The sequence below is a fragment of the Myotis yumanensis genome, unplaced genomic scaffold (genome assembly GCF_028538775.1).
Source record: "Myotis yumanensis isolate MYYU_CA2020_CCGP unplaced genomic scaffold, mMyoYum1.0.hap1 SCAF_9, whole genome shotgun sequence".
Classification (NCBI taxonomy): domain Eukaryota; kingdom Metazoa; phylum Chordata; class Mammalia; order Chiroptera; family Vespertilionidae; genus Myotis; species Myotis yumanensis.
In genome coordinates this window covers 84,626,646-84,654,576 of record NW_027223760.1, presented here as the reverse complement: position 1 = coordinate 84,654,576, position 27,931 = coordinate 84,626,646, and the positions used below count along the sequence as shown (strand labels likewise).

General features: G+C 67.0%; 3 protein-coding genes across 3 annotated transcripts in view; 2 read left to right on the top strand and 1 right to left on the bottom strand.

Annotated features, from left to right (window-relative positions):
* The window catches only part of ADCY1 (adenylate cyclase 1), a 36,342-nt gene extending 24,496 nt beyond the window's left edge, over window positions 1-11,846 (top strand). The window contains exons 15-20 of the mRNA XM_070424871.1: window positions 3,460-3,576; window positions 4,129-4,275; window positions 4,720-4,818; window positions 5,954-6,068; window positions 6,652-6,776; window positions 7,967-11,846. Of these exons, the coding sequence (XP_070280972.1) occupies window positions 3,460-3,576; window positions 4,129-4,275; window positions 4,720-4,818; window positions 5,954-6,068; window positions 6,652-6,776; window positions 7,967-8,299 (936 nt within the window). The 3' untranslated portion in view covers window positions 8,300-11,846. The remainder of the gene's footprint in view (window positions 1-3,459; window positions 3,577-4,128; window positions 4,276-4,719; window positions 4,819-5,953; window positions 6,069-6,651; window positions 6,777-7,966) is intronic.
* A 2,135-nt stretch (window positions 11,847-13,981) lies between these two features.
* CCDC201 (coiled-coil domain containing 201) lies at window positions 13,982-17,233 on the bottom strand. The gene is made up of 3 exons (XM_070425240.1): window positions 17,216-17,233; window positions 14,762-15,223; window positions 13,982-14,068 (listed from the first exon to the last, which is right to left on the bottom strand). Exons 1-3 carry the CDS (start codon window positions 17,231-17,233, stop codon window positions 13,982-13,984), a joined length of 567 nt encoding a protein of 188 aa, XP_070281341.1.
* A 7,930-nt stretch (window positions 17,234-25,163) lies between these two features.
* On the top strand, window positions 25,164-27,815 carry IGFBP1 (insulin like growth factor binding protein 1). Its single transcript, XM_070425239.1, has 4 exons — window positions 25,164-25,551; window positions 25,928-26,031; window positions 26,756-26,884; window positions 27,280-27,815. Exons 1-4 carry the CDS (start codon window positions 25,164-25,166, stop codon window positions 27,415-27,417), a joined length of 759 nt encoding a protein of 252 aa, XP_070281340.1. The 3' UTR covers window positions 27,418-27,815.
* Window positions 27,816-27,931: the final 116 nt, after the last annotated feature.

Genomic DNA, 27,931 nt, shown 5'->3' with positions numbered 1-27,931 from the left:
GCTGTCAGGACAGCCCAGGCCGCGTTCCCACTGCCGACGGGGAGCCGGGCAGATGCCAGAACCCGGGACCGGGCGGCCACCGACGGAATCACAGCCTCGGCCACAGGACCGCCAGCCCTGGTGACCGTGCCAGGAGGGACCCGGCCGGCTCCCCCCGCTCCCCCCGCTCCCGCTGGTTCCCGCTGGCTGTGCCAAAAGGAAATGGGTGGCGAGGGGACCTGTTGGTGGGTCCTGGCCCTGCGCAGACCTGGCCGCGGCAGCTGAAAGCCCGCAGGTGAGGGAGCGGCCTCAGGGTGGGCGTGCTGCCCGCGTGGTCCGCTCTCCATGGGGCCCAGCTGCTGGCCCCCGAGACGCGTCGCTCCGCCCCCAGCCCCTCTGGGCCCTTGAACTGAAGAGCTGCCCAGAGCGAGAAGAGCCGATGGGGTGAGGCAGGGCGACCTGCCGGCCGGGCATGTGGGCCCCACCTGGGCTCCGGCTTGTGCCCAGGCTGGCGGAGCGGGACCAGGCCCTGGCGAGGGATCTCCAGCCGGGGACCCCCAGGGGGACCCCCAGGCAGGTGCTGTCTGTTGTCTGGGCTGGCAAGGGCTTTTCCTGGGTTGGTGCCCCTTTCAGTGCCAGTAAACACAGGAGTTGACCACCCGTCTTGGGTCCCCCACTGGTGAGGCCTTTGCCCCCGAGGGGCGAGCCCCCAGGGGTTCCGTGCACAGACCCCTGGTGTCCCGGGGGCGCCGTGCTGCAAGGACAGCGGGAGAAGCGCCCACACTGCCCGTGACCCAGCGGAGCGAGGACGCTGCCGGACGGAGTGTTGTCCTCGGACGGTTACGTGTCGCCCGTCCGTCAGAGCCTCCAGCCTCTGCCCAGGGGCCAGGCGAGGGCCCGGCTAATATTCCCGGAGCCCGGCTTCCCTCTCCGCCGCCGCCGCCTCCTGAGGGAACGCTCTCGCTCGGGTGGCTTCCTCTCGGACTCAGTAGCGAATCCTGGGCAGCGATGGTTCCGATGAAAATAAAACAGCCGACGGCTCTGCCCGGGGCTTGTGCCGAGGCCCCTGCTGGCCACACCCGGAGTCGGGCGGTGCCTTCTCGAGCCGCCGGGCAGCGGGGACGTCGCCACGGCCGCAGCTCACCTTCTCGCGAGGAGTTTCCCCTCCTCAGAGCCCATCCGAGCGCCGGCGTGGCCGCCCTGGAGCACGAGGAGGAGGACCAGGTGACGGGACACGAGCCTGCGCTGCCGGGACGACTGAGTCACGGCCGGTGGCAGCGCCCACAGCCTGGAGACGCCGGGCAGACGGCTCGTCCCAGCCCGAGTGGACAGGGGACAGCGAGAGACTCCGTCACGCTCCTCGGAACAGCGCACGACTTTCAAAATTGATTTTATAGGGATAGGAAGGGAGAGGGAGAGAAGCATCCGTGATGAGGGAGAATCCTGGATCGGCTGCCTCCTGCAGGCCCCCCACTGGGGATCGAGCCCGCAACCCGGGCCTGTGCCCCGACCGGGATCGAACCCTGACCTCCTGGTTCATAGGTTGACGTTCAAGCACCGAGCCACGCTGGCCGGGCTCACAGGCCCGATTTTAAACAGGTGACGGTGTTTGTAGAATTTCCCATGATCTGTTCTCGGACGGCGTGGACTGTGGCGCCGGAACCCCGGCCGAGGAACGGTGGGGGCCGGGGCGACTGGGCGGCTTCTGCTCCTCGGCTCCGAAGACGGACGCTCACCACAGGTCGGCAACAACGTGTGCACCCGCGGGTGCGTTAAAGGGGAGACGAGGTGGGACGACAGATCCGATCGCTCGGAAGTCCGAGTGAGCTGTAAACGGAACTCGGAACCAAAGCGGCTCCTCGGAAAGCGCTGAAGCGAGATTGAAGACAAGTGAGAGCCCCTCTGGCTGCAGCGTCTTCCCTGAAATATCGTCAGTGTTGAGGGTTGTGTTCGGAGAGCAAACCTCTGTGCCATCAATAAACGAAATGTCATTTAAAGACCTTCCTCTCCACCCCTCCTTCCAGCACCTTCCGAGTGTCAGTGCACACGTGCGGACGGGGTCGGCTGTGCTGTCTCAGGAGGGCTCCCTGCCTGGCTCGCTCTCTCCGCGTGGAGGCCCCGCCGGGCGCAGGCCCCTCGGCTGAGCTGGCTCTCGTGGCTTCCGGGCCCCTCTCCTCGCCTTCGGCCTGTCCCCTGCTTGGAGGAGCAGGAGGAGGCCCCTGTTGGCAACTGCTGACAGCGCACGGCTCCTCCCGCGGGCTGACCTCCTGCGGCTGTTTTCCCAGAAAACCCTGGCAGAAGCGGGGCTCCGGCCCCTCACCCCGGCCTGACGGTGCCCGGGGCCCCCGTGGGAATCGCCGCCTCTCGCTTTCAGCTGCAGAATCGCTCCGTGAACGTGGCCGCGTGGCGTCGACCAGCTGGACGGCTCTGACGCCGCCACGGAGGGGACGCTCCGGCTCACCCGGCAGCACGTGCCCTCCGACCCCTCGACACGCAGGACCGACCTTTAGACACGGGCATTTCACTCCCCGTGGACGGAGAGGAGGCTGGAGCCGGCGCCGGGCAGGTGCCACCAGCCCAGGCTCCTGAGGCCGGGCCCGGCCACCGAGGCCGTGTGTGGCGTGACCACGTTCAGGAGCGCGGTGCCCGAGGACGCCGCTCTCGCGTGGGGCTCCGCCAGGCGGGAAGCTGGGGCGAGTGACCCACGGATCCGGCGGCTCCGGTGCCCATGGGCGGAGCCCATCACTGGCTGCCGTCGCGTGGCCAGTTGCGCCTGGAGCCCTCCCGTGGCCGAGGGTGGGCCCGGAGCTCAGGGCCACCCGCTGGGGCTCAGCAGCCCCCGTCAGACCTCTGGCCCCTCAGCCGTGTGGGCGCTGGATCCGCCCGTCTGGTCCCACAGCCTCTGCCGTCTCCGTGGCCCGGGTGGAGGCGGCGGGATTCCCGAGGGAGCGGGTTTGAGCGCGAGCGAGCCGGCGGCACCGCAGGCCTGGGGCCCCTGTGGCCTGAGGGGCTTGTGCTGTGGACGGGGCTCTGCGGACGCCGGGCCCACCGCTGCCCGGAAACGGGCGGAGCCTCCACGCTCTGACCTATGACGGTTCAGCAGGTCCGGGCGGCTCACCCAGAAGCCGTGGGCCCAGCCCCTCTGCCTGGGGCCGGGCCGGGGGGCCTTGGTGCTCGGGGTGCCCGGGTGACGGGACAGAGCGTGTTCGGGGCCTCAGTGAAGGGGCAGCGCAGACGGCTCACGGGTCTCGTTAAGGGCGAGGCGGGTGGTGTTCACGCGGATGTGACTGTGGGGGCCGCCGTGGGGAGAGGGGGCTCAGGCTGAGGGGGCTCAGCTCCGGGCAGGTGGCCGGGCAGAGGGAACCTCGAGAGGGGGGACTGCAGGGGGGCCGGGGAGTTCCTGTGGGGGCGGGGTGGCGAGGCCGCGTGCAGGCCTGGCGGGGAGAGGTGGGCACAGGCGCTGAGGCCTCGCGCCCGCAGGCGGAGGAGGAGCGAGACGACATGGAGCGCGTGAAGCTGGACAACAGGAGGATCCTCTTCAACCTGCTGCCGGCACACGTGGCGCAGCACTTCCTGCTCTCCAACCCCCGCAACATGGTGAGCCGCCCGCCCCCCTGAGCCCCGAGCCCTGAGCCCCGAGGCCGAGGGGCCGCTGGTGGGGGCCGGTCCCAGCCGAGGTCCCACCCAGTGGCCCTCCGAGATCCGGGCCCCTCTGCCGGCCCCACGGGCAGGGAGGGTGTGGCCATCAGGAGGCTGGTGGGGGGGACGAGGCGCCCGGAAGTGCCCCCCTTTGGTTCCGGGAGAGAGCATGGTGCCCGTGTCCCGTGAGGAGGGACGGGGCCTCCGTGGCCGGTTGTGAGCGCCGTGGGCTGGTCACAACTTCCTGTGGCCGCGGGAGCCGCACGCTGGGCTGACAGAGGCCGAGCCCAGAGCGAAGGGCTGGCCAGCCGTCACCCGGCACCAGCCCCAGGTCAGCCTGGCCGCTCGGCCGCAGGGCTCCCCGGGCTCCTTCCGTCCTGCGGGGCCCCCCGCCCCAGGAGCCAGCAGGCTCTGCACTGGCTGTGAGCTGACCAATGGGGGACCCAGCCCCCCCAAGCCCCTTCCACAGCAGGGCCCCCGGCCCCCCCTGACCCGACCTTCGACCCCCAGGACCTGTACTACCAGTCGTACGCCCAGGTGGGCGTCATGTTCGCGTCCATCCCCAACTTCAACGACTTCTACATCGAGCTGGACGGCAACAACATGGGGGTGGAGTGCCTGCGGCTGCTCAACGAGATCATCGCCGACTTCGACGAGGTGGGTGCCCGGCGGCCGGGCCGGCGAGAGGAGTGTCTTCCCGCCAGGGTGTCTCTCCAGGGACCGGGTGGAGGCACAGGGTCTGTCTCCGTGGGTCCAGATGGGACGGGGGAGACCGCTGGCCGGCAGTGGGCGGTGAGGCCGGTGCTGCGTCCGCCCTGTCTGGTAAGCGCCAGGCGCGGGTTGGGCCGTACCTGCAGGTGGGGCCGCGGCCGCCTCCCGCCAGCCGTCCTGGTCCCTCCCGTGGCCCCGCCCGCCCGGAGGCTGTGAGCTGAGGCACAGTCTCCGTGGCCCGGCTCCTCCTTCTAAGGCCTCTGTGGCCCTCGGGCGGCGTCTCAGCTTGGCCTACCTTGGTGCTCCCCCGACGTGCTCGTTGCTCAGCGCTCGGCGGTGGCTTGTCTGCCGTGTAAGGTAACGTGTAACAGTTCTGTGCTTCCGACACAGCTCCTGGACAAGGACTTCTACAAGGACCTGGAGAAGATCAAGACCATCGGCAGCACCTACATGGCCGCGGGGGGGCTGGCGCCCACGGCCGGGGCCAAGGTGGGTGCATCGGGGAGCCCCGCCCCCCTGCCCTGGGGCCTCTCGGCTCCTCCCCACGTGGGCCTCGTCTGCCCTCCGCACAGGATCAGGGCCGCACCTGGGAGTCGGCCCAGAGGCCCCTCCCCAGCGTCCCCGGCCCCAGGGCAGAGCTGAGGGTCAAGTCCACAGGCTGTCCCCCCCCCCCCCCCCCCCCCCGCCAAAAAAGGGCAGGAAAAGAGGAAGAAGAACAAACAGAATGCTACGAGTGGAAAACAGACGTGGACGTGGCAGACGCCAGTCCACCTGCCGCAGTAACACCTTATTTATTCGTGTTATTGTTAACCCTCCCCGAGGACATGTTCCCGTTGATCTTAGAGAGCCTGGGAGGGAGAGGGAGAGACACATCGACTGGTTGCCTCCCGCACGCGCCCCGGCCAGGGATGTGCCTGCCACCGAGGTACGTGCCCTTGACCAGAATCGAACCCAGGACCCTCTGTCTGGGCCGGCGCTCTGTCCACTGAGCCAAACCGGTTGGGGCCCAGCGATCCCTCTAATGGGAATGGTAAACACACCAACTAGAAAATGGACAGACAGACAGAGTGGCTTATAAAAGAGACCCAACTAGGTTTCCCACAAGAAACACACTTTAAAAAAATACCAAGGCACACGGAGATACATTAAAAATAAAAGGAGGTGGAAAGATACACCGTGGTGGCAGTAATAAAAAACGCAAGCAGCTGCCTCAGTCTCAGACAAAGCAGACGTCAAAGCCACCAGACAGAGAAGGGGTCACTGGTAGCAATGAGGGAGGCCACTCACAGTCCCACACCCGGAGGAAACGGGAGACGCGCCAGGCGGACGCCGGTTAGGTAGGCGGTCAGCGCCGGCAGACCCCCGGGCTGAACTCCGCGCCTCCGTCTCCGGCCGCTACCTGCGCGGTGGGAGCTGAGCACCCCCAGGGGCTGCAGTTGCCGCAAACCCCTGATGAAGATGAGCCATTCCCGGCCCGGAACGGCCCCGCTGGAGGGCTGCCTGGTGGGTGTGGGTCCCGATCCCACTGGGGCTACAGGCTGGTCCGCCCCGGCAGCTGGCCTGCGGTGCCCCTGCCCCTCCGCCCTCGTTTCCCCCAACGTGACGCCGTGTCTGCCACGTGCAGGCTAAGAGGTGCGTCTCCGCCCACCTGGGCACGCTGGCCGACTTCGCCCTCGAGATGTTCCACGTCCTGGACGAGATCAACTACCAGTCCTACAACGACTTCGTGCTCCGCGTGGGTAGGTGGCCTCGGCCCTGCACCCGCCCCAGCGCTGGCGGCGGCCTCCCCGGGGCGGCCGGGCCCCAGGCCTCGAGCGAAGGAGCCCCCGCCCCCATCAGGGCGTCCGGAGAGGCTGTGAACAGCCGCGAGGTCTCGTCCAGGAGCCCTGTTCTTTTTTTTTTTTTTTTTAATATATTTTTATTGATTCCAGGGAGGAAGGGAGAGGGAGAGAGATAGAAACATCCATGATAAGAGCATCGTTGATCAGCTGCCTCCTGCACGCCCCCTACTAGGGGTTGAGCCTGCAACCTGGGGATGTGCCCTTGACCGGAATCGAACTCAGGACCCTTCAGTCCGCAGGCCGAGGCTCCATCCACTGGGCCACTCCGGCCGGGCCAGGAGCCCTGTTCTTTCTGGGAAGGGAGCCGGGGGGCACAGGGTCCCACAGCCCCCCGTGGCAGGACCCCGCAGGGGTGCACCCGTGAGGCGTGGGGCCCGGCTTTAGGGAGGGGCGCTGGGCCAGGAGACCCGGGAACCTGCCATCCTGAGGGGGGCGCCGTCCGGGGAAGCGTCCCCGCGAGCCCCGTGGCTGTGCCTTCCAGGCATCAACGTGGGGCCGGTGGTGGCCGGGGTGATCGGGGCACGCCGCCCGCAGTACGACATCTGGGGGAACACGGTCAACGTGGCCAGTCGGATGGACAGCACGGGCGTCCCGGGCAGGATCCAGGTCAGTCCGGCCCCGTCCCCTCCTGCCGGCCAGGAGGCCAGGAGCCAGGAGGCCAGGAGCAGGGCCGGCCTGCAGCCAGGGCTTTCTGACCAGGGGCCCCGGGAATTTCAGGAATAAGGGTGTCACCTTCCTGTAGGTGGTGCGGGTGCTGGTCCTCCTGTCCTCACGCAGGCCGGCCGCCCGGGGCCCTGCTCCCAGCACGCGGGCCGGCCGCCCGGGGCCCTGCTCCCAGCACGCGGGCCGGCCGCCCGGGGCCCTGCTCCCCGCACGCGGGCCGGCCGCCCCGGGCCCTGCTCCCCGCACGCGGGCCGGCCGCCCCGGGCCCTGCTCCCCGCACGCGGGCCGGCCGCCCGGGGCCCTGCTCCCCGCACGCAGGCCGGCCGAGTTGCTGTGTGTCTCAGGAGCCACAACAGGACCTGGTGGGCAGACAGGGCCCCTATGGAGAGGCACTTACTGTCCAGCGAGGGGTCGGCGTGCGCGCTGGGCTGGCGGGACCGACGTGCCCAGGGACGAGGGAGCCTGGCTCTGGGTGGACAGCAGATGCCAGGGGTGGGGCCCCCGGGGCAGGGCCGGGGGTGGGGGGAGGGTGGGGGACCCTCCGGCGTGAAGGTCCAGGAAGAAAACAGCAGACAATCCCGTCTTCTGCGGTTTACGGAACTTTATGATAAAGAGCTTCCTTGTTTGTTTGTTTTTTTTTTTTTTTTTACCATTTTTCTAATTTTGTGGCGGGAGTTCTTTTGGCTGAAATGCCAGCTGGGAGCCTGAGGTTCAGGGCACCCGAGTCACGTCCTATTTCCTTGGGGGTCGGCCCAGCTCCCTCTGCGCCAGTGACCCCACACCTGGGCCCTCAGGGCACCAGGGGTCCCTGGATGTTGATTTGCACTCGGGCACTGAGGGTTCCGAGGCGACGGGCGACGGGGCCGCCTGGTGTGGCTCCCGCTGGGCTCTGCCCTCCCCCCTCCCGCTGGGCTGGTTCCTGCCTGTCCCCCGACCCAGAGACGTCCCGGTCACTGGGCGCCAGAGCCCCGGCTGGGGAGCCCGTCATGCTCTGCCCCAGGCTCCCCCTGTGCCTGGTCCACGGGGGCCCCTCCAGTGCCTGCTCTCCCTCCGTCCTCCCTGGGAGTGGCCAGCGTGGCCGTGGGGGGAGCAGAGGCCTGGAGCCGCCTGAGGTCACCCGCCCCTCCCTGCAGGTGACGGAGGAGGTGCAGCGGCTGCTGCGACCGGGCGGCTACCACTTCCTGTGCCGGGGCAAGGTCAGCGTCAAGGGCAAGGGCGAGATGCTCACCTACTTCCTGGAAGGCAGGACCGACGGAAACTCGCAAACGAGGCCCCTGAACTCGGAGCGGAAACTGTGTCCCTACAGGAGAGCCGGCCACCAGACCAGCCTGGCCGCGGGCCGCCCCCCGGCCTCCATGGCCGGCCTCCCCGTGGGAGCCGGGCTAGGGGCTCCGCAGGGCTTGGGGCTCGCCCCCCGGCCCCCAGGCCCACACCCGCCCCCGGGAGCGGCCGGGAAGGAGGCTTAGCTGGGGCGCCGGGCAGAAGGCTCAGGGCCTCGGTCACTCGGTCACTCCGGCAGGAGCAGCCCGGCCGGCAGAGCGGGGCTGGGTCGTCGGCTGGGCTGGGAAGGGGCGCCATCCAGGCCGGACCCAAAGCAGCTGGGCAGTGACTGGGGGCGGACCCCGCCCGCACGGACTGAGGCCGCCTGGCGGCTGTGACCTGGGCCGGTCGGCCGGCAGGGTGAGCGGTCAGACCTTTGGTTGCGAGCTGGCCTGCAGGAGCCGGGGTGGCCCCGAGTGAGGGCGGGGCCAGGCCCAGAGCCGCGGGGCCTTGGACGGACGGTTTGAGGAGAACTGAGGGGCCCGGCCCCACGACCGACCGGCCGGAGGGGGCGGCTGCTGGCCTTCGAGAGTCGCCGTCCGTGAGAGCCGGAGCCCGGGCCTGCAGCCACGTCTTCGGCGTGTGGCCCGCGTCCCTCTGTGCGGCCCCCCTGCCGCCCGAAGCCGGGGCGCCCTCACTGTCGGGCGTCTGAGCTGTGGGTCGGTGGGTCCGACTTTCCGGGTGGCGGCGGACGGCTGCGCTCGCTGTGAAGACCCGTGACGCCCGTAACCGTGAGCAGCTTCCCGGACAGAAGGCATTTCTCCGGCAGAACCAGCCCGGATGCGTGTTTCGGAATTTACGGTCGTGGATCCAGGGGTCCCTGCTCCAGAAGGCGGGGCGGTGACGGCAGGTGGGTCTGGGTGTCAGCCGTGGCCTCCTACCTGGGAGGCGTGGCCGTGGCACCAGGCGTGGATGCCGGGATGCGGGCTGGGCCGGCCTCCGCAGTGAGCGTGGTGGCCTCCCTCCTGGGGTCCCGCTGTGTCGGCCAGAGCAGGTGGGGGCAGGTTGTGGCCCCACGTGGACAGGCTGCTGCACACACGGGCGTTATGCAGAAGGTCATGGGGTGCATACGCTACCTGGGGCTCGCGTGGCCTCGTGTCCCCTCAGAGGCGGAGGAGGGTGCAGGGCCATCCCGGGATGAACGGCTGTAGCCCAGGGAGGTGAGGGCACCCCAACCGCCACCTCCACGAAGCGGTCGGCACCCCACAGCCACAGGGGCTGAGTTCGGCACCTGCCCCAGCGAGTGGGGGCGGGCGGGCCAGGTGACAGCCCAGCTGGACACACACACCAGATGCCCCGTGAGACCCACCCGTGACCTGGTCCACGGAACCACGTGCAAAGCCGGGAAACGTGGGGTCCCGCTCTGAGCGCACTCCGCGGCCAGCAGCCAGGCCCCGGCGAGGACGGCCCTCCCTCATTGTGCTCACACTGTTGTGTTGCCTTATGTGTCCTGAACCGTGTACAGTATCCACGCACAGAGGCCAGGCCTCCGGGGGATGCGCGAGCTCCCAACAGTGCGCCGGGCGCCGGGCTGCCGTCACCCCCAAACGCAGGAGAGCCCGAGGCGCCGTGTTCCCAGCACCCGCACCCCTGCCTGGCGACCCCCGCGCTGTGGCATGACCCCCCGTGTCCCACGTGACCCCGTGTGCCCTGCATGGCCCTCGCATGCCCTGCCCACCTCAGTGGGGCAGCACGCAGCCCGAACTTCCAGACGCTCCCACAGACCCCGGCCCGGCGCCTCCTCTGCCCCCAGACCCCACATGGCCCTGCGTGTCCACCAGCCTCCAGGCTCCAGGCCCCGAAGCAATAACTAACCAACGCAGAGACGCCTGGGCCCTCGCCCACAGCCTCCCGCACGCCCTGCTGCTACCGCCGCCCCCCAAGGAACGGGGGGCGGGGCAACCCCAGGGGCTCCAACCGGACGAGGTTTTTCCTCTGAGTGTCGGGGACCGAGAGGCACAACCCAGACAGCCCCTCACGGCGCTGCGAGCTCATCTGCACACAAGTGCCACCGTGCCAGGGCCCCGGGTGGTGGGTTTGTGCCCACCGCCCGCCCTGGGGTCCCCCCGCCCACACTGGGGTCCCACCTCCCGTACAGGGGTCCCCCTGCCCACCCTGGGGTCCCCCTGCCCACCCTGGGGTCCCCCTGCCCACACTGGGGTCCCACCGCCCGCACTGGGGTCCCACCGCCCACACTGGGGTCCCCCCGCCCATATTGGGGTCCCCCCGCCCGCACTGGTGTCATCTCACCTGGACCTGTGTCCTCTTGGCTGAGCCCGTCTCCTTTAGCGACTGACCCCTCAGGACATAAATGGGTCAGCGGGAGGTCCCTGCCGGGTCTCGTCCTGCGCTGCGTCCCTGCACAGCCCGTCGCCCCTGAGGGAACACTGTCCTTCAGCACCGAGGGCGCTGCCCCGTCAGCACAGTGCCAGGCCCCTCGGACAACAGACACAGCAGAACGGGGCCCCCAGGCGCCCCCACACCACACACACCTCTCCAGTGAACTGGACTCCACCCAGCTCCCAACTCCTGGTCAGAGCCACCCAGTGTCCTTGTCACCTGCTGGCGGGTGTAGGAGGTCAGAGGACAGGCTCCTGGGACTATGACGGGGTGAGGAGCTGGGGACCCCGAGGGCAGGCGTCCGCCTCCCGACCCCGAGTCCCGGGCCTGGCAGCTCAGATTCAGTGCTTCCGTCTCCACAGCAGGCCCTTCCTGGGAGTTGGTGTTTGAACGAGGGGGTGACCTAGACCCCCTCCCCCCGGAGACCTGTCCAGCCTCGGGCTTCATGCCGCGTGCGGGCGGCGTCTGTGCACAGGGCACTTGGCCCGCCGGCAGCCAGAACTTGTCTCTCGCCTCCCACCAGCAACCCCCACGCAGCCCCAGCACGAAGCACACGCCTCAGGGGCCCGTCCCCGTCCGTCCGGGAGCCCGAGGGAGCCCCGCGGCCTCCCGCAGCGGGCGCCTCGCTCCCTGCACCGTCCTGCAGGGGGGAGCGGTGCTGCCTTCGCCCCGTGAAAACCGTGACACCCAAGCCATTCGCACGCGGTCGCATGCGTGAAACCCCGTGAGTGTGAGTTTAGTTTGCGTTTGGAATGCCCAGCATGCACAGCAAGGGGCAGCCCGCCTCGGGCCTCCTGCCGCTGGCCGCAGCGTCCCGACAGGGCGGGTCCGGAGCCTGAGCCAGGGCCCTGCACACGCCCGCCCGCCCGCCCCAGCACACGGATCGCACACCACCTCGCACACGCCAAGATGCGGAATGTAACCTCTTAGCGTAGACCCCACTCACGGAGGGAAAGCCGCGCCCACCGCGGGCCCTTCCTCCGGGGCCTGGGGGCGGAGGCCCGTGCCCGTCTGTGCCCGCAGGGCTGTCCCCCGCAGGACGCCCAGCCGGGGCGCGGGGCCCGGGGGCACGCGGACGGGGGCTCGGACGGTGACGTCACCTCCTGGTAGATTTGTATGATCAACACGGGTCTATTTCCATGTCACCTGCACACGGTAGGCCAGTCTTTTCCAGGGTCGTTACCTGGAGACAAGTCGTTGAACACTTTGTCCTATTTTTATTTGAAAAAACACGTGAATGGGCTGACATGTTAAATGTGAATGTACGTTTCTTAATCGCAACTTTTCTACTGAGTGTTTGCACTACACTTTCTGGAATCTTAACAAAAGTAAAGGAAGACCTTGCTTGACTAAGCCTGTGCCATTTTCATGGGGAACCGAACCCGCCCGCCCGCGTCGCTGACCTGCAGGGCGGACCGTGATTTCCTAACCCCTGCCCCCCCCCCCCCCCCCCCGTGATGACCAAGACCACGTGTGGAGCTGTGGCCTTAAGGAACGTGTATGGGCACCCAGGAGCGTGGCTGGATGGCCAGGGCCCCGGACGTCACGGTGGGGGATGAGGAACGGGACCAGGTGTTGAGGGAGGGGTCCTCCATCAGCAGGCCTGGCTGGATCGTTGGCTGGAACTGGACTTGGCCGGCCCAGGTCGGGCCCAGGAGGAGCCTGACCGCGGTGAGTGGTGAGGTGGGGTTTGTCCCGGCCACAGTGACCGGGACGCAGCTAACGCCCGTCACACCCCTGAACTGGGAGCAAGAGAGACGGGGTGCGTGCAGGGCTCACAGTGTCCTGGAGCTGGCAGGCAGGGGTGAGGCGGAGTGGACGGCCGGGGCCAGACCCTGGGACTACGGGAACGTGGTCGAGGCATCAGCACATGTCTGGAAACGAGGCAGAGACAGGTCACGTGACTGTGTCGCGCAGACTGTGGTACAGTTCACACTTTATTTTTAATAGCGAGGATGGAAAGACACCAAAGTATTTTAAAAGTATTTTTTAAAAATTAATTTCAGAGAAAGGGAGAGGGAGAGAGAAGCATCCATGATGAGAATCATTGATCGGCTGCCTCCTGCACGCCCCCTACTGGGGGTTGAGCCCACAACCTGGGCCTGTGCCCCGACCGGGAATGGAACCGTGACCTCCTGGTTCAGAGGTCGCTGCTCACCCACTGGGCCCTGCCGGCCGGGCCCCAAAGCAGTCATGTCCAGCTCATGCAATAATAGGCAGTTTCCTGCTTCTTTCCACTTTTATTTGAAAAATTAATGTATCATTTTTAAATTCATTTTTTTAATCTTCACCTAAGGAGTGAGGACATTTCCCACTGATTTTTAGAGAGCGGGAGGGGGAGCAAGAGAAACATCGACAGGAGAGACACCAGTGGGTTGTCTCCCACTCACACCGACCAGGCCTGGGATTCAACCTGCGGCTGAGGTCCGTGCTCTGGACCAGCAAACCCAGGACCCTTGTCTGCAGGCCGGCGCTCTAACCATTGAGCACTGGCCAGGGCGAATAAACGTATCTATTTTATAATCCGATAATTGTTACAACAAAGAAAAAAGTGAACAAGTTGAAAAGTCAGCTTATAGAGGAGGAACTCGCTCAGAAAATGTCATTTAAACACACTGCCCAGGAAGTGCATGCCCCCCCCCACACACACATACACGCACACACACACGCACACACGCACGCACACACACGCACACACGCACGCGCACACACACACGCGCGCCCGCACACGCACACACACGCGCACACACATACATACACACACGCACACACATACACACACACGCACATGCACACACACGGGCATCGCGGTGTCGGGGGAGTGACCCTCCCTCCGTGGGGGCCTCCAGGGGGACCAGGTTTCCGCCCGCCTCCCAGAAACCCTTGCTTGCCGGGCACCTGCGTGGCCTGCTGTCTCCACCCGGCCTCAGTCTGTCTGGGGTGCCCTGTTACAGGGTGCCTCGTGTTGGGGTTCCCTGTGTTGGGGTGCCTCATGTTGGGGTTTGAGGCCAGGTTTCTGTCTGTCTGAAGCTTGGGGGCCGTCTCTCCTCCCTATGCGTGAGGGTCAGCAGTGCCCGCCCCCCCCCCCCCCCCATCCTGGGACTGTGCTGGGAGGGAGGCAGGTAACCCTCTGTCCACCCCGAGCCCTCCGCTCGCAGGTCCCAGAGGCCGCAGGTGGAGCGGCTCTGCTTTTCCTGGAGCGACACCCTGAGCTCCTGCTCTTTACCTGCAACACGTCACCGAGTCCCCGCCCCCCCCAGTCCCCAGGCTGCCCGCCCCCCGCTGCCCGCCCCCCGCCTCCCGCCCCCTCGTCTCAGGTGGCACCTCCAGGACCACACCTGGGTCTGAGTGACAAGACCTTTATCAACAGCCCCCCCTTGTGGCACAATATGGGGGGTATCAAGTGCTGAGGAGGGCGTGGGGTGCACGGGCTGCCGGGTGCAGGGACGGACAGACGCGAGGACGGCGGACAGGAGTCGGGGGACAGGTCACTCGTCCTGCACCGTGAGGTCGTGCTGCGTGGCCTCCTCGATGCTCTGCAGCTGGCGGGCCTCCCACTGCCTCACGCGCTCCGTCTGCGGGGACGGGCTCTCTGAGGGCGTCTGCTGGACGAGCTGGTGGGACAGGAGGCCCCCCACTCCAGCCCCCTCCCCCCGTCAGTGGGTGGGCACCACCCAGCCAACGGCCAGAGGGGCTTGGCCGCCAGCACGGGCCCCCCCTCGCCCCGCTCCACTGTCTGTCACTCAAGCCCTGGACGGAGCAGCACCTGCCCAGAGGGCGAGGGTGGCTGAGGGGACAGGCGGGGTCAGGGCTGGGTCTGAGCCGGGCACAGAGCGAGCGCTGGGGAGGGGAGGGCACAGGGGGGGCCAGAGCAGACCCTCAGGAACCTCGGAACCAGCAAGGGGGACACGAGGGGCTGGAAGAGCCCAGAGCAGCCGGGCCTGGGGCCCCCACCCACTGACGAGGACACGAGGACCCTTGGTGCGGCCTGGGCCGGGGGCAGGGGCGGCCGCAGGGGGCAGCGAGCGGGTCATCCAGCCCGTCCCGGGACAGTGCGGGAGGAGTGTGGGGAGCGAGGAGATGCTGGGCTCCTGTTTTACTGACACAACCCAGGCCCCCCCGGAGGCAGTTGCCCCGTCCTCAGCCTGGGACCGCCCCACGCCAGGCCCAGCCCCGCAGTGAGCAGCTGTGCCCTTCCCCAAACCCCGCAGGCCGCCTCCCGGGGGACCCCGAGCTCCGGGGGACGGGGACGGGCTGGGTGGGCCTACCACAGCCGCCAGCTTCCTCAGGTCCCGGCGCCTCCGCCCTGTGGCGTCGGAGATCCCGGGCAGCCCTTGGCCTCTTCTCCAGCTCCCCGCGGGCTCTCCCGGCTTCGCCTTTGGCTGGGGCTGCGGCCGCCGCGGGCGGGTGACCTCGGCGGGCACAGGTGGCTCCCCATCCGGCGCCTGGGGGCTGGGGTCGGGCCCCGGCTGCACACTGGACTCCTCGGAGGCCCAGATGGTAGAGAGCCGCTGCTTTCGGAGGACGGGGGACGGCAGGTCCCGGGAGGCACGCCCAGGCCGCGGGGACCCGTCCCCAGGGCCCCTCCCCGGGCGGTAGGGCCTGGGGCGCCTCGGGCTCCGGTTCCGGCCAGGGCAGCCCTCCGCGGGGGTGCTGTGCTTCGGGACGGCCCCCGCGGCTCTCCACACGGAAGGCGGGTCCTCGTCCTCAGAGGAGCTCCACTCAAACACCTGTGCGAACAGAGGCAGATGTGGCCTCCGGGGGGCAGGGAGCTGAGCCGAGGGGCGTCCCTGAGCCCCAGGGACAGGACCGGGGAGCAGACTGTCCTGCCCGGCCGGGGGGCTCAGTGGTTGAGCATCAACCTGTGAACCAGGAGGTCAGGGTTCGATCCCCGGTCAGGGCACAGGCCCGGGTTGCGGCTCCCTCCCCACTGTGGGGTGGCAGGAGGCGGCCTATCGATGATTCTCTCTCATCACTGACGTGTCTGCCTCTCCCTTCCTCTCTTACATCAATAAAAAATATTAAAAAAGAAAACAGACTGTCCTGAATTAAAAATAAATTTTTTTGGGGGGGGAGAGAAGTACAAAATGTCAATAAAATCAGCTTCACATTTACACTCAGCATCGAGCACAACCGCCAACAGGTGTGCGTGTGGAGTGGCGGCAGGTGGGTGGGCCTGGGGCCCTCGCCCAGCATGGAGGCCGCAGGCCCACCTGCCTCCGGGTCACCCCCGGGGACACACGTCCCCTCTCTCTCACGGGAGCGGCTTTGAATGAACCTCCCAGCACCGGCTGGTGCCCGGACACGCCAGGCGTCTCAGCCTCAGAGCGTGTGCACGCGCTGGTTACGACGAGGCAGGGCTTACGGGGACTCACGTCCCTTCCAGGGTGGAACTGCCGGCGGAGAAGCGCGGACACATGTTCTGGGACCCCTGTGTCCTCCCACAGGACAGCACTGACATCCGAGAGCTCACAGATGAAACACTTCAGTGTTTTCCCCAAAACGGTCTCAGGACCAGGCCGCGGGCCGTGACCTCTGCCCGGGAAACACCAGCTGGGAGTGTTGTTGCTCAGCTCACCCCCTCCGGCCAGGCATTCGGGAAAAACCCAGAAGGGTGGGTTCTCACACCGCCCCTGACACAAGCCGGCCGGGGGTTGCAACTGCGCTATTTACAAAGCCATAAATTACTCAGAAAGGAAGAATTTAAAAACCTTACACCACCTCGTTTTCCAAGAAAATTCCAAGTGGATATAAGACTGAAATGTACAAAACAAAGGCATAAAGTTCTGGGAGGAACTGTGGGTGGCTCCTCTGTGACCGTGTCAGCAGCCGGCAGGACAAAAAGCTGAAGGAAACAGAATTTAACAAATCCCGAGCCCCCGCCGTGCGGCTCAGGGGTAGATCGTTGGCAGGAGACCAGAGGGTCCCGGGTTCGAGTCCGGTCAAGGGCATGGACCTCGTTGCGGGCTCCTCCCCCCGGCCTGGTCGGTGCGGGCAGGAGGCAACCCGTCCGAGTCTCTCACGTCGCTGTTTCTCTCGGTCCCTCTCTCTTCCACTCTCTCTAAAAATCAATGGAAAATTATCCTCGGGTGAGGACCAACAAAATAATAAAAATAAGTAAAATCCTGTGAAGCAAAACAACACCTTTTTTGTGAAAACCGAGGAAAACTAGGAACCTGAGAAATTCTAGAAGCAGCTAAGAAAATTCGATGTTTCCTACTGCGGGTCACACCCACTCACCGACGAGAAGGACAGGAGGGGCCCCTGGTGTGGGTGGTGGGGCCCCTGGTGTGGGTGGTGGGGTCCCTGGGGGTGGGGTCCCTGGGGGTGGGGGTGGGGGGGCGAAGCGCAGGGTCAGAGGTCGGGCCTGCACCCGCCTCTCCCCTGGAACCTGGACGCCCTCCCGTCTCCGTCTCCCGGGGGCCAGACCCCGGACAGTGACCAGCCCGACCGGGAGGGTGGGGGTGGGGGAGGCGCGAGGCGGCCCAGGAGGGGGGGCAGGGGGACCCAGAGTCCCTGGTGCAGGTCGGGGCGATCCAGAGCGAGACCGACCGGCCTCCCCGCCCCCCCCGCGCCCCCCCTCGCCCGCCCCTCCCGTCTACCTGCCCCCCTGCCCCGCTGCCCCCCTGCGCCCCCTCCCGTCTACCTGTCCCGCTGCCCCCCTGCCCACCTGCGCCCCCTCCCGTCTACCTGCCCCCCTGCCCCCCTGCCCCGCTGCCCACCTGCGCCCCGGGCTCCATCCCGCTCCCGCCGCCTGGCCCCGGCGGGCTGCTCACCTGGACGCGGTTTTCACCTGTCGCCCGAGCGGCGCAGGCGCAGGAGGCGCGGCCCGCGAGCCGGAGGGGCTGCACCTGCGGGCGCCTCTCTCCCGGGCGAGTCCCGATTCCGGGGCCGCGGACCCCGAGGCGACCCCCCCCGCTGGTCCCCCGTCCGGCCCCCCAGGCGAGGGAGGTCGCCACTCCGTCTCCAAGGCAACGGGGGGTCCCAGGCAGCGTCTGAGGTCCCGGCGCCCCCCACGCGCCCCCACGCGCCTCCTCACTGGGTGCCCGGAGCCGGGGGCGGGGGCGGGGCGGGGCTGTGGCTCCGTTTCAGGGCGGGGAAGACTGAGCCCGGGGGGCTGCCCGGCTCCCGCTGGTCCTGGAGGAGCCCCAACGCCGGCCTCGCCCCGGGCCCGTCTCTAAGCTCAGGAGCTCCGGTCCGGCCGGCGAGGCCTCCACAGGGTCCTGTCCAGGCGGCACTGCCCACCGCAGCCCTCCCGCCGGTGCCCGGCCAGCAGCCTCCTCCCCGCTGGGCAGGGCCTCCGACTCCAGCCCCCCGACCCCCTGTCTCTGCGGGGGGTGGGGTGGGGGGAGCGTTGCCTTCAGGAGCCCCGAGTGCAGGGCAGGGAAGGAAACGCAGGCCGAGGCCACAAACTAGGGCTCGTCCGCGGGCGGAGACTGCGGCCACCCCGGTGCTTGCGTGTGCACCTGTGTGCACCTGTGTGCATCCGTGTGCATCTGTGTGCACCCGTGTGCACCCGTGTGCATCTATGTGCACCCGTGTGCACCCGTGTGCATCTGTGTGCATCTGTGTGCACCTGTGTGCATCTATGTGCACCCGTGTGCACCTGTGTGCACCTGTGTGCATCTGTGTGCACCCGTGTCAGCACCTCGGGCGGGCTCACACTGCAGACAAGGCATCCGTGACGTGTGACACGGGGAAAGGCTGTACAACCGACAGCGAGTGTGGGGCCATTTCAAACGTTACAGCACACACATGCCACACGCACCTGCCACACACACGGCACACACACGCCACACAGCACACATGCAACACAGCACACATGGCACATACTCACCACAGACGCACACACATCCAGAAAGAGACCAAAAGGAAATGGTAACATGGGCAATATCTCCATGGCAGGACGACGGGCACATGGTAACATACCTACATCCATTTCACTTCAGCCCGGCGGGTGGCTCAGTGGTTGAGCGTCGACCTAGGAACCAGGAGGTCAGGGTTCGAGTCCCCATCAGGCCACGTGCCCGGGTTGCGGGCTCCGTCCCCAGTGGGGGGCGTGCAGGAGGCAGCCGTCCATGATTCTCTCTCATCATTGATGTTTCTCCCCCTCTCTCCCTCTCCCTTCCTCTCTGACATCAATGAAAAAATCCATTTTACTTTTTCTGAAAAGAACGTGTAGTTAGTAAAGAAAAATAAATAATAGAGCTCACAGGTGCGCCCGTCCTGTCCCAGATGGGGCAGCCGGGGCCTCAGGCATCCACAGTCCCAGTGCCTGCCAGGAGGGGGCGGCTGGATGCTGCTCCGAGTCCTGTTTCTCCCTGCGCTCGGCCACCCCCCGGTGCCCCAACCTCCTGACCCCGCACGGTGCCCTGACCTCCTGGCCCCCGGGTGCCCTGACCTCCTGGCACATAGGCACCCTGGTCTGAGGACAGTGAGGGCTCTTTTGTTTGTGTGGTGAATGGAAACATTGTGAAATCCACAGTGTGTGTCCAGCGGCACATTGTCGGTCACAGTGTCACCTGTCCCAGGCCTCCCCAGCGCACCCGGCAGCCCCCGGGGAGCAGGTGGGGGCCCGGACACGGCCTGCAGGGGCTCCCGGCTCAGCCGCTGGCAGGAGCCAGCCCCACACACTAACGAACATTCATGGAAGAAATGACACCACCTCTCAACCTTCCAGGACACAGAAGCAGAGGGGATAATTCCCAAGTCCTTCCACGAGGCCAGCAGTGCCCTGACTCCAAAACCAAATGACCAAATGAACCACCGGCCCGGTCTCATGAACACTGATGCGAACGTCCCCAATAAAACGGGAGCACGTCCGGCAGCCAGGGCGGCTCAGTGGCTGAGGGTCGACCGATGGACCAGGAGGCCACAGTTTGATTCCCAGTCAGGCCGAGTTGTGCTGTGGACTCGATCCTCAGTAGGGGGCGTGCGGAAGGCAGCCGATCCACGGTTCTCTCTCATCATTGATCTAACTCTCTCCCCCTCTTCTTCCTCTCTGGAATCAATAAAAATATATAGAAAAATATATATATATACTCACCTGTGTCCACTTATAACAAATCAAATCTAACAAGATATGAAAAAAATTCTATGTCATGACCAAGTGTCCATGGCTCAAAAATCAATCAATGTGATCCATCATATCAACCAGCTAAGGAGACATCACAGATATACCCATAGATGCAGAAAGAGCATTAAAAACTCCAGCATCCATTCATGATCAAACTCTCCATGCCTGCTTGCTGGCTGCACCCCGTGAATGCACACTGATGCGAGCAAGACACCCCCACAAGGGACTAGAGACTGTAATGTAGGAGGCTGTCCCCCCTAATGTAGGAGGCTGTCCCCCTAATGTAGGAGACTGTCCCCCCTAATGGAGGAGGCTGCCCCCCTAATGTAGGAGACTGTCCCCCCTAATGTAGGAGGCTGGCCCCCCTAATGGAGGAGGCTGCCCCCCTAATGTAGGAGACTGTCCCCCCTAATGTAGGAGGCTGTCCCCCCTAATGTAGGAGACTGTCCCCCTAATGGAGGAGGCGGCCCCCCTAATGGAGGAGGCTGCCCCCCTTTCTGTGCCAGGTCCCTGCCCTTTGCCAGGTCAGAGAAGCAGACTGCTCATGGGGGGAGGGTGTGCCCCAGCACCTGCCAATCGTGGGGGGCGGTCCCGTGGGGGGACCTGGCCAGGGGACCCTGGTGTTTGGAGGGGCTGGTGGGCGGTGGGCACAGTAAGGACGTGATGATGTGACGAGAGCAGGTGCCTTTGCACATTGGCTCTCGGGAGGGGTGGGGGGAGGATGGAGGGGCTGCCCTCAGCGTGGGGAGCGGCGCCTTCATCCCGGCAGCAGCGGCCTTGGCTCCATTGACATCATCCCCCGTCAGTCCCGGGAGCAAAACATATTTTTGTTTTCCTTCCCCGCGGGTTCAAAACACTGTCTGTCCGGAGGGTCCCGTCCAGGCCTCTCCCGCGAGGCCGCCTGTGGCCTTGACCCTGCATTGTTTTTCTGAGCGGATTGCCCAACGCCCAGCTCTGCCTGGGCCGTGAGTCAGCCCCGGGCGGAGGCCGAGCGGGGAACCGGTGACACAGGCCCTGCGGGGTCTCATCACCGGAGCCCCCAGCCCGCCCAGCCTCTGCAGAGCTCGCACGCTCGGGCTGACTGTGCGACCCATTTCACAGGCGGGGACACTGAGGCCCTGGGAGGTTACAGGATGGGCCAGGGCGCCAAGCCTGGTGGCTGGCGGGCGGTCTCGGGGGGCCATGGTGCGGCTGCGGGGGGGGGGTGCCGCTCCAGGCCCCGCCCCTCGGGGCTCCCAGTGTCCCAGGGCTCAGCTCCTTGGCCTCCCTGGGAGACCCCCTCCCCCACAGATGCTGCCACCCAGGCGGGTGTGCTGGGAAGGGTGCTGACATGATTGGCAAACACTGAGCGTGTCCCCTGCGGGTGGCGCCCCCTGGAGTGGCACAGGGGGTCCTGGGCGCCCTGCTCAGCGGGCGCTGGCTCCGCGGGGCGGGGAGTGGGTTTGGGGGCACCTGCCGGCTCGCAGCTCCAGGGGGAACAGTTGCTATACCCGAGTCCACATGCGGCCGCGTCGGAAACTTCCCCTGTGGACCCCAACTATGGCTCAGCCCCGCCCTCCCCCATCCCGGGCCCCCCGACTGCCCTGAGCCGCAGGCACTTTGACCCCCACCTCAGATGCCTGCGGGCTGGACTCCCTCCCGACGCCTGGGCAGCTGGGCACCAGTCCATCGGGCGACCCCAGCCCCCCAAACCGCCCTCCCTGCTCCCGCACCTGTGACCAGGGCAGCAGCTCTTGGGGTCCAGTGGTTGGTCACGTGGGCCTGGCTGTGCAGGCACCTCTCCCCTGGCGCTCACCTGCTGGCAGCCCCGGGCACAGAGGTAGCGCCTCAGCCCACCCGGGAGCTGGGGGAGCTTCTCAGAGGAGAGGACACCATGGGCCCCGAGGGAGCGGGCGGGGGGCGCTCCGGGGGCCCCGGGGCGTGAGCCTGGCACAGCCTCAGGAAGGCCTGCGGGGACGGGCTGTGCAGGAGGCTCTGTCCTGGGCCTTCCCTGTCTCCCTGCAGCTGTGCCCGGCCTCCCACCAGCCTCTGTGAGTCCTGGCCGCTCGGGGACCATCCACCGCCTCCCGCAGCCGGGCTGTGCTCTCCTTCCTCCCGGCGTTTGTCACGTCCCCTTCCCGTGGAAAGTCTGGGTTCGCTGTTTTTCTGCCCCTAGATCCTCCCCAGAGGGAGGACCCCTGGTCATTCCCTAAACACAGCACCCTCTTCCCAGTCTCCTGCCTTCCCCATGGCTGTCTGCCCCCCGCGGCACCCTGGGCACTGCTGTCTGCCCCCACTGCACCCCTGCACTGCTGTCTGCACCCCACTGCACCCCTGCACTGCTGTCTGCCCCCACTGCACCCCTGCACTGCTGTCTGCCCCCCGCGGCACCCCGGGCACTGCTGTCTGCCCCCACTGCACCCCTGCACTGCTGTCTGCACCCCACTGCACCCCGGGCACTGCTGTCTGCCCCCACTGCACCCCTGCACTGCTGTCTGCACCCCACTGCACCCCGGGCACTGCTGTCTGCACCCCACTGCACCCCAGGCACTGGTGTCTGCCCCCACTGCACCCCAGGCACTGGTGTCTGCACCCCACTGCACCCCCTGCACTGCTGTCTGCACCCCACTGCACCCCAGGCACTGGTGTCTGCACCCCACTGCACCCCCTGCACTGCTGTCTGCACCCCACTGCACCCCGGGCACTGGTGTCTGCCCCCACTGCACCCCGGGCACTGCTGTCTGCACCCCACTGCACCCCCTGCACTGCTGTCTGTGCCCACTGCCCCCCACTGCACCCCCTGCACTGCTGTCTGCCCCCACTGCACCCCACTGCACCCCGGGCACTGCTGTCTGCCCCCACTGCACCCCCTGCACTGGTGTCTGCCCCCACTGCACCCCGGGCACTGCTGTCTGCACCCCACTGCACCCCGGGCACTGGTGTCTGCACCCCACTGCACCCCGGGCACTGGTGTCTGCCCCCACTGCACCCCGGGCACTGCTGTCTGCACCCCACTGCACCCCGGGCACTGCTGTCTGCCCCCCACTGCACCCCCTGCACTGCTGTCTGCCCCCACTGCACCCCACTGCACCCCGGGCACTGCTGTCTGCCCCCACTGCACCCCCTGCACTGGTGTCTGCCCCCACTGCACCCCGGGCACTGGTGTCTGCACCCCACTGCACCCCAGGCACTGGTGTCTGCCCCCACTGCACCCCGGGCCCTCCCTTCCGTGGCCTTGTTTTGCTTGCTGCTGGGAGAGGCTGCACCTGTGGGGACGCCCACAGCCTGGAGCCCCACAGCTGAGAGGAATCAGCACATTAATTTTACGTGTTCCTGTCGGTCAGTGTGAGCACCGAGTGCACAGAACGAGGAGTCTCGGTGACGTGAGCCAGGAGGCCCAGGACGCGCGGGGACAGGTCTCTCCGTCGGTCCCCTGACTGCCCGCCCTCCCCCAGGAGGCACGGAGACTGGTTTCTTACCCGTTCTTCTCAAGAGTTTCAATCCCGTCAGAGGGATAGGGACGGCGCTGTTCATACGGGCACTGAACACAAACAAGGGCATATCCTATACCTTCTCATTAAAAATAATATTTTTATTGACTTCAGAGAAGGAGGGAGAGGGAGAGAGAGAGAAACATCAATGATGAGAGAAAATCATGGATCAGCCGCCTCCTGCACACCCCTGACTAAGGATGGAGCCCACAACCTGGGCCTGTGCCCTGACCGGGAATCGAACCCTGACCTCCTGGTTCATAGGTGGACGCTCACCACTGAGCCACACCGGTTAGGCATGTACCTTCTCATTTTTACTTCACTTGGAAATTGTGCTTAACTTGCGTGTCTACTAATCTTGAGACTTCTCCCTCCGTACATACAGGGCTGCCTGGTTTGGGGGACCGGGCTCCCCAGAAAACCTGCAGCTCTGGGGACGGGGGGGCTGCCTCACGATCCTTGAAGGGACTGCGACGTTTGTCTTGCAACCCAGGAGAAGATCCAAGAAAGAGGAATTTTAACTAAAGAGAAGCCCTTGGTATTTGGTTCCCGATACACATTTGGTCTGAGTCAGAAAGTCCCAGGGGGCCCGGGGTATGGGTGCCCCGGCCTCTGGGTGTCCTGGGGTCTGGGTGCCTGGGGGTTTGGGTGCCTGGGCTCTGGGTGCTTAGGGTCTGGGTGCCTGGGGTCTGGGTGCTTAGGGTCTGGGTGCCTGGGGGTTTGGATGCCTGGGATCTGGGTGCCTGGGGTCTGGGTGCCTGGGGTCTGGGTGTCTGGGTGCCCTGGGGTCTGGGTGCCTGGGGTCTGGGTGTCTGGGTGCCCTGGGGTCTGGGTGCCTGGGGTCTGGGTGCCTGGGGGTCTGGGTGCCTGGGGTCTGGGTGCTTAGGGTCTGGATGCTTAGGGTCTGGGTGCCTGGGGTCTGGGTGCCTGGGGTCTGGGTGCCCTGGGGTCTGGGTGCCTGGGGTCTGGGTGCTTAGGGTCTGGGTGCCCTGGGGTCTGGGTGCCTTGGGTCTGGGGTGCCCTGGGGTCTGGGTGCCCTGGGGTCTGGGTGCCTGGGGTCTGGGTGCCCTGGGGTCTGGGTGCCTGGGGTCTGGGTGCTTAGGGTCTGGGTGCCCTAGGGTCTGGGTGCCTCGGGTCTGGGGTGCCCTGGGGTCTGGGTGCCCTGGTGTCTGGGGTGTGGGTGCTGGGGTCTGGGTGCCCTGGGGTCTGGGTGCCCTGGGGTCTGGGTGCCTGGGTGCCCTGGGGTCTGGGTGCCTGGGGTCTGGGTGCTTAGGGCCTGGGTGCCTGGGGGTTCGGGTGCTGGGGTGTGGGTACCTGGGGTGTGGGTGCCTGGGGTCTAGGTGCCCCTGCAGCCTCGCACTCTGTCTGGCCCCAGCCCTCTCCTCTCTGGAGGTGCAGTTACCCACCTCGCCCAGGGAAGGACTCTCCTGTCCCCCTCCTGGGAAAGGCAGGGAGGCTGGAGTTCCAGGTGGAGCCTCCTTCCTGCAGAACCAGCCGGCGCCCCTGTTCTCCCCGAACCTCGTTTCCCCATTTGAAAACGGGGGGGTGGAGGCCTGGCCAGCGTGGCTCAGTGGCTGAGCATGGACCTAGGAGCCAGGAGGTCAGGGTTCTGGGTTGCGGGCTCGATCCCCAGTGTGGGTCGTGGAGGAGGCGGCCGATGGATGATTCTCTCTCGTCATTGATCTTTCTCTCCCTCGCCCTCTCCCTTCCTCTCTGAAGTCAATAAAAATATATTTTAAAAAAAAGAAAGAAAGAAGAGGGCGGGGGGCTTCCCATGGCCCAGCCCGGGCTCCTGGAACAGAACGGGCCGCCCCCGGCCACGCACTCCCGTGAAGGGAGCTCACAACCGGACAAACAGCCGAGACCGCTGACGCTCCCGCCCACGCCTGGCGCGGGGCCTCGAGCGCAGAGCAAAACAAACTTATTTTGCACCCGGTCCCCCGCGGCGGGGCCCCGCCGATCGCCGATCGTTAACCTCCGCAGGTGCGCGCCCAGCCCTTCATAAGGCGCCGGCTCCCGGGAGCATCGCCGCGCAGCGTCCGCCTGGCCCCGAGCACCCGCCGCCGCCCCGCGCCCCGCCGCCAGCGCAGCCAGTGCAGCCAGTGCCCGCCGCCCGCCGCCGCGATGGCCATGCCCGCGGTCCCCGCCGCCTCCGCCGCCGCCTCCGCCGCCTCCGCGCCGCTCCTGCTCCTGCTGGCCGCCCTGCTCGGCGAGGCCGCCGCCGAGGAGCCCCACCTGTGGCAGTGCGCGCCCTGCTCCGCCGAGAAGCTGGCGGCCTGCCCGCCGGTGCCCGCGTCCTGCCGGGAGCAGGCCCGGCCCTACGGCTGCGGCTGCTGCACCATGTGCTCCCGGCGCCAGGGCGAGGCCTGCGGCATGACCTCTGCGCGCTGCGAGAGCGGCCTCACCTGCCAGCCGCGCCCCGGCGAGACCCGGCCGCTGCTGGCGCTGTCCCGGGGCCGGGGCGTCTGCATGCCCGAGACCGTGGTCACCGAGCCCAGCGCCGAGGCCGCGGGTACCGCCTCCCTCCAGCGGGTTCTCCCGGGTGGGGGGCAGGGGCGGGGGAGCGAGCCGGGGCGCACGGGGCGGCCTCTAGCCTGTAGCCAGGGGGGGCGCCGCCCCGCCGCACCCAGAGTTTGGGGCCCAGGCCTGCCAGGAGCCCCAGGGCAGGGAGGGGAGACGGAGAGCGCGCAGAAGGACACCCCGTGGTGAGGGTCGACCCTGGACGTGGGCAGCCAGGGCCCTGGGGTGCGAGGTGCAGTCGCATGTGGCCCTCTCCTACCTCCGTGGGGTGACTGAAAGGCTCCCGTGGGCCGGGGAGCGGAGGGCAGGTCGGGTGGAGCCGTGGCTCCCGTCCTGGGAGGGCTCACGGCCGGTCGCTCCATCTGCAGAGGCCGAGGAGGCGAACCCGGAGGGCCTGCCCTCGGTGTGGAACGCGCTCAGCAGCTACGAGAGCATCCGCAAGCTCGGGATCTCCAACATCAAGAACTGGAAGGTGAGGCGGGCGGGGCGCCCCGGGCGGGAACCGGGGTGCAGGAGTCTCCCCGTGCCGAGCCGTTAGGGGGGCCTCGGCAGCCTCTGCTCTGCTGTGGGTGGAGGGACAGGCCGCCCCCCCCCCCCCCCCCCCCCGTGCCTCTGAGCTCAGAGCACGGAGTGCGCGCAGGACGGAGCCGCCCTCCCCCATCACACCTGCAGCCTTAAGCGCTGCAGTGACAGGTGCACGACATGAAATCGAGGCCTTTCTGCACCGAAAGCCAAAGTGCGGAGCATCAAGTCCGCGCGATGTTCTGTGACCGTCCACCCCAGGCCTCCACCTGCAAGACCTGACCTCCCCCCAGGCCGCCTCCCCGGGCCCCCTCCCCGTCCCCCGTCCCCGTCTCGGGGTGCCCTGCTTGATTCTGCCACCTGAGGGCGACAAAGGACCGGAGGTGCCGGCCTCGATGTCAGTGGCTGAAGTCTCCATGCAGAGCCTGCGCTCGCCTCCCCCTGGGCAGGAGCCACACCGGGTGGGGGTGGGGGTGGGCGTGGGGAGGAGGGCAGAGAGTCGGGAGACCTCTCAGCTCCCGTGGGTGTTTAGGGTGTTCGGGGTGGGAGGGCACGGCCCCAACCTTCCTCTTAACCACCCTAGACGGCCGTGCGACCCCCTGGGGACGGGCGCGTCCATCCCGCCCCCTGTCCTGCCCCCGGGCGGGGAGTCACCTCTCCTCCTCCTGTCGCAGGACCCCTGCCAGCGAGAACTCTACGACGTGCTGGCCAAGCTGGCCCAGGAGCGGACGAGGGTGGGTGACGGCCTCTACAAGTTCTACCTGCCCAACTGCCACAAAAACGGGCTGTACCACTCCAAGCAGGTGCGCGTCAGGGAGGCAGGTCCCCATCCCCCGGAGCCAGCTTTCCCCTGCGGCTGGGCCCCGCCCCAAACACGCCCCCCAGAGCCCCGATCCTGCCCCGGGAAGTAAGGCCCAGCCTTCCCCCAGCCTTCCGGCTCGGGGAGCAGACAGTCCCGGGGACACCACACCGGGCGTGCCCATCCCTCACCTGCCCCAGCCGGTGGGGCCTCGGAGCAGAGAGCAGCGCCCACACCACGCTGGGCACATGCGTGGAATCCGCGACTCACGGACACCTGACCTGGAGGGCGCGGGGTGTGCCCTCGGCCGGTCCCCGCGGGCGGTGGTGCCCGGGGTCTGAGCCCTCAGCCTTGGGCTCTCCGTGGGGTGCGGCTCTGACCGGCCCTCCTGTTTTGCAGTGCATGGTGTCCCTGCATGGAGAGACAGGGGTCTGCTGGTGCGTGTACCCCTGGAACGGGCAGAGGATCGTGGGGTCCAAGGACGTCATCGGGGACCCCAACTGCGATCAGTATTTCCCGAAAGCAGACGCAGCCTGACCGGCTCCTTCAGTGAAACGTTTAAGCGCACGGTGTGTTCATGCTCCGACACACGCGCTCCGTGCGAGGGGTAGAGGGGCGCTTGTATACTCCACACGCTATTGCTTCTGAAGCTGTAGTCTATTTATTCACTGTGAGTTTATTTTTCTACACGAGAACCTGTGCTCTAGTAACTTATATGCCACGGCCGAGCCGGGGATGATCCCGCCGGGAAATGCAGTCACTGGTGGAGCCTTTCTCCTCAGGACACGCAGGGGCTGGCGCTCCGGGCGCCAGGGGTGGGTGTGCGGGAGCTGAGGGGGGTGAGGCCTGGAGACGCATCTCGAGGCGGCCACACGGCTGCGGGAAGCGGGCGTGGGATGCATTGTCACTCAGGCTCGCACGATGTAAACAAATAAACGGCCTACTCAGCACCTGCTCCTGCGTGGACCTCTGTGCGCCCCCCCCCCCCCCCCCCCGCGCCGCCCATCCCCCTGCCCGCGCCGCCCGTCCCCCTGCTGGGCCAACAGCCCCC

Coding starts and splice junctions, on each gene's coding strand:
- IGFBP1 (XM_070425239.1), top strand. CDS start 25,164: ATGGCCATGCCCGCGGTCCCCGCCGCCTCCGCCGCCGCCTCCGCCGCC. Junction 25,552..25,927: donor GCCCAGCGCCGAGGCCGCGG/GTACCGCCTCCC, acceptor CTCCATCTGCAG/AGGCCGAGGAGGCGAACCCG. Junction 26,885..27,279: donor GGCTGTACCACTCCAAGCAG/GTGCGCGTCAGG, acceptor CCTGTTTTGCAG/TGCATGGTGTCCCTGCATGG.
- CCDC201 (XM_070425240.1), bottom strand. Junction 14,069..14,761: donor TGAGGAAGCTGGCGGCTGTG/GTAGGCCCACCC, acceptor CCGTCCCCGCAG/ACGGAGCGCGTGAGGCAGTG.